The 9,240-nt window shown below is 52.2% G+C and overlaps 1 protein-coding gene across 1 annotated transcript in view; it reads left to right on the forward strand.

Annotated features, from left to right (window-relative positions):
* Positions 1-5,857, forward strand: part of DMBT1 (deleted in malignant brain tumors 1) — a 37,739-nt gene extending 31,882 nt beyond the window's left edge. The window contains exons 25-27 of the mRNA XM_032607955.1: positions 2,610-2,998; positions 3,551-3,822; positions 5,301-5,857. Of these exons, the coding sequence (XP_032463846.1) occupies positions 2,610-2,998; positions 3,551-3,822; positions 5,301-5,467 (828 nt within the window). The 3' untranslated portion in view covers positions 5,468-5,857. The remainder of the gene's footprint in view (positions 1-2,609; positions 2,999-3,550; positions 3,823-5,300) is intronic.
* Positions 5,858-9,240: the final 3,383 nt, after the last annotated feature.

Raw genomic sequence — 9,240 nt, forward strand, 5'->3', positions numbered from 1 at the left:
CATATCATTAAGGGCTAGTATGCGTGCCAGGCACTGAACTAAGAGTTCCACGAGACTTTCAAAATTCTCGAGACAACTTCTACTCCCATTTAATTGTGAGGAAACGGAAGCTTGCAGAGGTTAAGCCACTTGCCCTAGGCCACATGGTCATGAACTGTGGAGCCGGCATTCAAAGGCAGGACAGTATGATCCGTAGCTGGGACTGTCTACATCTCCTCCAGGTGCCCCGTTTAGTGGGTGTCTGACAAACGTTGGCTCGTGTGTCTGAATGGGCAAGGTCTCCCCACCACAGGAGTGGGACGCCAGGCGGAAGAGGCCGAGTCTCCATGGGATAGCCGTTGACGTGTCTGCCAGACTCCCACTCCATCCCAAGTGCCTTGTACACTGAGCAGACGTCTAATAATGAATTTTAATTTAAAATCAGAACAGCTTCTGATGATCAAGAAATACACCTGCCCCCCACTTTCACTGTTTGGCGTGCATTCAGAATCTAGCTTGACCACGGAAACCACAGGCAAATGTGGATTCAAGAACACTTTCATGTGAATATACAGAGTTCAATTGAAGGCACCTCAGCTTGTCTTTGAAGGAGTAACAAGGTGGCAACATTTATATGGTTTATTGCGATAACCACTGGCACTCCAGTGTAAAGCTCCCCCCGCTTTTTTAAAGAAAATATAAAGGCGGAAAATACAGTGTACTTCCCATGAAGGAATGGAAGGCATAGAGCCCATCCTAGGCCCTTTGCCAGACCTGAGTCCAAAGTGCGGGCTCTGGCGCCCCCTGCAGGCCAGAGCCTCCCTCTGACAGGAGAAAAGGGAAACCCACGGTCAGAGAGTAGGCAAGGGTCCCAGGGTGGCAAGACCACTTTAGACAGTTGTTAAACTTTTCTCTTTTCACATGTCTTTCTGGAAGGGACAAACTCAGAGCTGAATTTTGCAACCTTAGACATGAAGTTAAAGCCTCTCCAACACATGCTGCTCTAAAGAATAATTATATTTAGTTGTACAAGTGCTGGCTTCAGCAGGGAACTTGTCTCATTTCCCAAATGGCAAGGAATGAACTTTTGCTCCTGACAGGGTATATAACTAAATGTCATATGACATTTAGTGACAGTGACAAGCTTTTTTTTTTTTTTTTTGCGGTACGCGGGCCTCTCACCGCTGTGGCCTCTCCCGTCGCGGAGCACAGGCTCCGGACGCGCAGGCTCAGCGGCCGTGGCCCACGGGCCCAGCCGCTCCGCGGCATGTGGGATCTTCCCGGACCGGGGCACGAACCCGCGTCCCCCACATCGGCAGGCGGACTCCCAACCACTGTGCCACCAGGGGAGCCCCTATTTTTTTTTTTTAAGAGTAAGGTTGTCTTACATTTTAGGGCTTCTATTTAGGCCACTACGGTGTTATTTCTGTGCCTGTTCTTGCAGAGGCACCCACGGCTGGTGGGAACTCGTACCAGGCAAGGACAAGTTTGCTTAGGACCATCACAGCATTTGGGAGGGAAAGAGTGCACCACCCCCAGTCTCCACCTGGGGGTGCTACTCTTGTGCTCACCTCACCTGCGGCCAGATGCTCATGACCATGGGGCCTGCAGGGGCGCTCGCTCACCTGTGTCCTCTTGGCCATTTGGGCTGGTTGCTCCTGGCACCATCCTTCTTTCATCACAGGTACTTTTGCTGGACTTCTGTCCCCTGGACCTTTCCTCCATTCCATGGATCTTTATTGCTGCTACTGATGCTATAGTTAACACCAAGCCCTGGGAAAAGAGAGATGCTTAGACATCACCCTTTCCTTGAAATGCTTACAGACCACCAGGTGTGAGACTCTTGTCTCTGGAAAGGTCACTCTTATGAGACGGTAGGCACATCAAACAGCATGAGAGACCAACATTCTTATGAATTTGCTGCTTCATGAAAGGCACAGCAGGAAATGGTCCTATGGTTTGGGGAGTGGAGAAGCAAAGCGTGACGGGAAGTGCTCCAGCATTGCCATGGCCTCCACTCCAACCCCTACACACGCCACCACCACCTTGTTGTCCATATGAGCCTCTGGGGAATTTCCTGCCCCAGAGGTCAGAGACCTGCCGCAGCCATAGCTCTGGATCTCTGTTGCTTCAGGCTCCAGCAGCTTCAGACACCAAACTGCAGTAACTACTGACCCATCCAAACAGCACAGTGAAAACGAATCGCACTAGCCCCTCCCACGACTGCCTCCCCTGATTTCTCCCAGCAAGAGTGAGAATGAAATAGAACAAGCCAGAAGGGCCCTGAGCCATGGAGACCACACTCAGCTTAGTCATACAGCAGGGGTAGGGCGTCATCCAGACACCCCCATCTTTCCATAAGCAGCAGCTCCTGGGAGGCACCGACACACTGTGGTCCCCAGCACGTGGCAGAGGAAAGGGGATGTGAGAAAGGAGGGAGTCTTGCCGGTGAGGGGTATCCATCCCAGGGAACGGCAGCCGTGGTGATAGGCATGTACCGTCTCTGTGTGGTTCTGGGAAGGTTCCGAAGACTTGCAGCATCATTTCAGTCTCATTCTCACCCGAGGCAGCAATGAGATTCCCTTAGCAGGTGCCGTTTGCCTGACTGCTCGCCTGCCTGTCTCTCCCAGGTGGATAATGATACCATCACCTACTCCAACTCCCTCAAAGCAGCTGTTTCGAGTGGCATCATCAAGAGGAGGAAGGACCTCCACATTTACGTCAGCTGCAAAATGCTCCAGAACACCTGGGTTAACACGATGTACATTGCTAATGACAGCCTCGAGGTCAAGAACATACAGTACAGCAATTTTGACATGAACATTTCCTTTTATACATCCTCTTCATTCTTATATCCCGTGACCAGCAGCCCATACTATGTGGGCCTGAACCAGGATTTGTACCTTCAGGCTGAAATCCTCCATTCTAACGCCTCCCTGGCCTTATTTGTGGACACCTGTGTGGCGTCACCATCTCCCGATGACTTTACATCTTTGACTTATGATCTCATCCGAAGTGGGTAAGGAGTGTCTTCATGGGGTGGACTTCAGCCTCTACCTGATAACTCGCACACAACCAGCCCTAGAGCTCAAGGAAGGCAGACTGGGCTCCCAGTAGCTCCAGCTTAACCAGCCAGGCTGTCACCTCTGGGCATCTGGAGAACTGAGTGGCCATCAAGCAGGTTAGCTATAAAGTAAAATTAGACTGAGTGACTAAATTCCAGGCAAGCCTTAATATGAAAAAAGACATGGAGGTTGGGATGCCAGCTCTGCCCCATCCCAGCTGCATCATTCCGGACAGGCAATAGCACCTCTCTGAGCCAGTTTCTGCAGCCATCAAATGAGCGTAGTGAAGCCCATATCACAGCCTGTTGGAAGGATTAAACAAGAAGGAGGAGATGGGGTGCCGCACAAAGAGCATGCCAAGCAGGTGGTCCACAAGGAAGGCTGTGAAGGCAGCAGGCCGTCCCCTGACCGCCACCCTCTGAGGAGGGTGCACAGCCCACGGGGTGGGTGGCACGAGGAGTGCAGTGCCTTGTTGAGAGCTGACGGTGCCTCCTCTCCTCCTCCAGGTGTGTGAAGGATGAAACCTACCGATCCTACCACCAGCCCTCACCCAACGTCCTCCGCTTCAAGTTCAATTCCTTCCGCTTCCTGAGCCGCTTCCCCTCCGTGTACCTGAAGTGCAAGATGGTCGTGTGCAGGGCGTACGACGCCTCGTCCCGCTGCAGTAGAGGCTGCATCGTGAGGGCCAAGAGGGGTGTGGGCTCCTACCAGGAGAAGGTGGATGTCGCCCTGGGACCCATCCAGCTGCAGGTCCCGCATGCTGAGAAGAGGAGCCTGGGTAGGTGGCCATCTCCCCACCCCGCCATCTGCCGGGGCCCAGGCCCGTGCACCATGGGGACTTGCGTTGCTTCCATGGGTGTCCCGTTTCCCCTCGAATAGGGCTCCTGTGCTACCCTGGGTGATATGAAGTGGAGCTAGACCTGGTTCTCACCTTCTTCCAAGAGCTTCTGGTCTATGGGGGATGCGCGTGTAGGGTTTGGTCAAGACAGTTCTAATGTGGGACACGGAACACCTGACAGTTTTACCCTCTGGGTTCTGAATACCCAACCTCACACTCATCTGTAAAACAAAAGCGTTAACACTCACCTCTCAGGACTGTTGAGGGCGTTACACAGAATACTGTTAGTTACACAGCTCTGGCCCTTGCCGGGTACAAGCCACTGGCTGCAAAGAGCGGTGATTTTGCTACTATCGTTATTGTCACCAATGTTAACATTAATCGTCACATTATTACTTATAATGATGATGACAAACTGTAGCCCTGGAGAAGCTCATGCAATCAGGGTCTGGGCAGGGCCGTGTAGGTCCAGGCAGGACTGGTTTATTCTCACGGCTCCAAGGGGTTGATCCTGGAAAAGCCATTTCATTTTCCCCATCTAGAACGGGGAGCAGATTTCCCACTGTGCTGTTCTGTTGTGCATGTGGGTGAGGAAATGTCTGCCGAGGGATTCCCATGATTTCTGGTCCAGGCCGGGCCAGGTCAACAAATGTGGTGGCCTTGGTGACAGGGGCAGATGTGGGGCGGCGCTAGAGTCACAAATCCTCCCGCAGTCACAGGCTTCACCCCACAAGGATCTTTGACAGCTCTCTCCCCTCAGGGCCCAGATCCAGGCCCTCCCCTGGAAGTCTGGCTTGCTTCCAGGCTCTTTCCTCCCATCTGCAACATTCCAGGCATCTTTGGAAGACCTATTATGTGCCAGGAGACAGAGAACTAAATATATCAAAATCCTTGCCCGGAGGAGCTTCCATTCCAGCGGGAGGGGACACAGTGCGGCCATAAGTCACCTGCATGGTACCCACCACGGGGGCTGGAGCTACAAGAGAGAAGGAAGGCAGGGCAGAGGGAGGGGCAAAGGCGGCCGATGGGGACTCTGCTCATGTCTCTCGTTTCCCTTCTCTTCCCACCGACACTGCGCTAGCTTAAGTCCGGTGTCCCTCTTGCTGGGACCTTTGTGCCCATTTCCCAAATGGGCTCAAATGCCCCAACTCACTCTCCTCCCATCCATCGGGAGCCTTCAGCCAGATCTTATGCCAAAGGCCAGCTCTGACTTCCTGTTCACAAACCTTTGCTCCTGTTGGCTGACAAGACACTGTGAAATCTGCCAGGGCTGACACTCAGCTGCTCTTTGGGGTCTGACCTCATTTTCCTGAAAGGCACTCTTTTCTCCCTTCTTTTCCCCGCCCACCAAACAGTTCTGATTGCCATCACCCTGCCCTCGGAACCCCGTCCTTACTTCTCTCCCCTCTCCTTCCCAGACCAGCCAGAGGTTGACCTGGAAGAGAAGACCAGCGCCCAGGGGAGCTACCACAGCACCACCATCCTTGCTGGGGTCTTCCTGGTCGTGCTCTTGGCTGTAGCAGCCTTCACATTGGGGAGGAGCACCCGTGCTGCCCATGGCCAGCGTCTGAGCTCTAGGATGTGAAGCAGGAGATAACGCGCAGTGCTCAGACACAGGCCCCCATGCTCTGGAGCCCGTGAGAGGAGGGAAGAAACCAGTGTCCAGAGCTTGGCACACAGAGCACCCAACTCTGGCCCAGGTGCACAGTGGTGGGTGGTGGAGGAGGGGGTGAGAAAGATGGGAGCAGGTTTTCCCAGAAACGCAGACTTGGTGCTGGGACAAAATGTCAGGCAAGCAGGTGCTGGAACCTAGAATCCCACGTGAGGCAGTGAGCCACACACTAGAAGCAGCAGCGCATGTTCTAGATAGAATTTCTTTTCTGACTTTTCATGAACCAGCTTCTTTGGCCTGTGGTGTATATCTTAGCCTTTTCTTATTATAGGACAAGCCAAATAAAGAACTTTTTCAAAGCAAGTGTCGGTTCGGTCACTGTTTCCAGCGTCACATCTAAGCACTAATCCCTTCATGTTAGGTAGACAGGTAACGTGGGCTCCCACAAGGAGTGAGAAAGGCCACGGGGCCCTGCCCTGTCATGCCCCTGAGGCAGAGAAGAGTGCGGAGTGAGCAGTGGACAGATGGGGCTGAGACAGCTTCACCGCATCCTCCACGCACAGCCCCTGGGGGTCTTCACGGGCAAGGCGGCTGTGATGGGCAGACAGCCACGCCCACATCAACCTGCCTCTCCTCCCTGGACCCATTACAGCCTCCGTACGCAGGGCATGAGAGGCAAAGTTGGGCACATTCCCTTCTTGTACGTGTCCTCGATGGAGCAGGTAGTTGTAGGAGGGCTGAGGTTGGCCCAAGGGGCCTGGGGTGGTGTCAAGCTTGGGGTGTGGGCTGAGAGGGTGAAATGTCAGGAGCTCATGGGGGCAACAGGACAGAAAACTCTCGACAGAGACCCGCAATGACCCATGACATGTCCGCTCCCTCCCACAGGGCCTCCCGTGAGGTGTGAAGTGTGGAGTAGACTTGGTGGAGGGTCAGGACGTACAGGAAGTTGGAGCCTTTAACATCTGTGTGAAAGCATCTCCCGCTAGGTTGACAGGGGACCTGCTTGACACCGCTGCATGCGGTTGGCCATCTGACCACTAAAACCTCTGTCCCCTGTCCTTTGGCCGCTGGAGCCTCATTTATATCACCCTGGTTTGGGAGGGGACCACTCATCCTTATTTTCCTGGGACCTTCTTGGTTTGGCACTTCTGCCCCTTGTCCTGAGAATCCCCTCTGCTCCCCGACTAACCAGGAGGGTTGGTCAACCTAAACTTTGGGCAGCAGGGCTAGCGGGGAGCTGGGGTCTAGGTTCCCATGACAACCACGCAATGTAGCAGACAGGATGGAGAAGCAGGCAGCAGACCAGGCCGAAGTGCAGCAACCGAGGTGGCTGCTACCTGCCTTGATGCCCCGGACACAGGATCTGGGAGACGGCCCTTAGCTCAGGTTAGTGTCTGGTCTTTTTTTTTTTGGTCTCTACAGGCCAAGACCAGATGGGTGAGAAGACCTCAGGTTTTACTCAGGACTGGATCAAAACCCTGAGTTACAAAAGCATATGGGCCTTCACGACGTGTGTGTGTGCGTGTGTGTGTGTGTGTGTGTGTGTGTGTGTGCGTGCGTGCGTGTGCGTGCGTGTGTGTGTGTGTGCGTGCGTGCGTGTGTGTGTGTGCGTGCGTGTGTGTGCGTGTGTGTGTGTGTGTGCACGCACACATCTGGCGTGGGCTGGATAACGTCTTCCATGTGAGGAGCTAGGCCAGCACCACTGATGTTCACTCTCCAGTGTGTGAGCACAGGGACATCTCTGCCTGCGGGAGAAGTGGGAAAGGGAAAGTGTCTAGTGGGGAAGGGCCCCTGGTGGCTGGAGTCACAGGACCCCGTTCTAACAGGATGTCCATTTCAGGAAGAGATTCCTGGAAGGAAGGCTAGTCCTGCTTTGACTTCTCTGTGGAGGGAAGCTCTAGCTCAGAGAGAGAAGAAGCCATTTGGGAGTTGTCTGCCCTTTTCTGGAGGACCAGCTGGAAACTGCAAACGGGCTGCCTCCTCAAAGCCGCGGGCACTGAGCCCACCCTGGGGCTGCGCTTTGCGGGAACGGAGAGCAGTCGGATGAGGCCCAGGGCTTTTCCTTGCACTTGCTCTCAGTTTGTAACTGCATCTGTAACGTGCCTGACTCTTTTCTCTAACACAGGGAAGCAGATTGACATCCTCCCTGGAGACAAAGGCTGCTGAACTGGAATTAGGTTTGGCTTGTAGTGGTTGTGGGGGGGCAAAAGCTTATGGTTACCCTCTTAGGGTTTTATGCGGCAGGGCTGCGGCTTCAGTTGACAGAAGACAACTCAACAGGAGGAAAACATACAAGTTTATTTAATGCAAGTTTTACATGACATGGGGAGAGACTTCATAAGAACTGGAAACCCCCCAAACTGGGAAACCTACTTGCTTTTATATGTGTTTCAACAAAGAGAAACAACGGTGGAAAAGTAATTACACTGTGTGAGGAAGACAAGATAATTAGAATTATTTTACCAAGGTCTCTGTGTATAGAATTCTCTGGACTCAACTTTATGTCCTGATGACAAGGATGTTATTTCCGTCTGGCATCAGGAGGATGCATTTCAATGGCAACTTATCTCCTGTTTTTAAGAAAAAGAAAGAAGGTCAGAGTGCACGTGAGTGTGTTGTTGCTTTGGATTTGTCTTTTTTCAAGTGTCTTTAAGTCAAAACAGTCAATATGCCATATCAACATACTTTCTGGTGGCAAGTTCTGAATTCCTTCAGGGTAAACGTGAAAACAGGTTCAAGATTTTAAATAGGCTCAATTGTTTTAAAGCTAAGTCATTTCAAACTTTAGAGTCACTCAGGAGCCTCTCTGGTTGAGCTGGTGCAGGGCAGTGATCTATAGTCCTCCTGTTCCCAACTGTGATTCTTACAGAGTCGACTCACCAGTCACTTTGAGAAATGTTCCTTTGCCTTTGGGTAAAAACCTCCCTGAAATTCAGCACATGACTATATGGATAACATAGGGAAAAATCAAAAGCTCACGTGGGTTCAAATAGAAAAGTAATGTTTCTAAGATCTGGCAACACTGATGACACAAAAATGGCCGGTAGGTTGAAGCTCAGGGGTCAACTGAGAGCTGGGAGCCGCCGTGTCCTCCACTGACATGACCTGCTGGGAGGGCCAGGAGCCGGCCAACCACATGGGGACTGACGTGCATCCACCCGCCCAACGACCACCAGCTAAGGGAGGCTGATGAAGACCTTCTGCTGGACCTGGGGCCCCGCTGTGGGAGACGGAAGGTGGACACAGCGCAGGCACTCCTGGATCTCTGACTAGATCTCCAACTAGATCTGCAGTATCTCTGCAGGAGATCCAGCTGGCCCAGGAAAGAGCCACGGGGAGGTGACTGTGAAACCACTAGGACCAGGAGAGGAGACTGTGGGGACAGAGGATGGGGAGAGGGCTGCGGGAGACACAGAGATCATGAAGATATCCCGCTCCAAATGGACCTACAAAACCAAGTGACAACACATTTATTGAAGGAAATGCTAAGCATGTTGGCCAAGGAAATCAACAACTGGCACAGAAGTTTACTCTGGGTTAGTGTGTTTGGGGAGATTGTTTCTTGTTTTTTGTTTGTTTTGCCTCACGTGTCTAAATGACCAACTTTATTTAATCAGTGATAAGTTTCCTCAAAGGTGTTCTAAAAGCCATTTGGCTCTTTTATGTTTTTTTTTAACATTTTATAATTTTATTTATTTTTTTATACAGCAGGTTCTTATTAGTTGTCCATTTTATACATATTGGTG

This window comes from Phocoena sinus, chromosome 16 (genome assembly GCF_008692025.1).
Source record: "Phocoena sinus isolate mPhoSin1 chromosome 16, mPhoSin1.pri, whole genome shotgun sequence".
NCBI lineage: Eukaryota > Metazoa > Chordata > Mammalia > Artiodactyla > Phocoenidae > Phocoena > Phocoena sinus.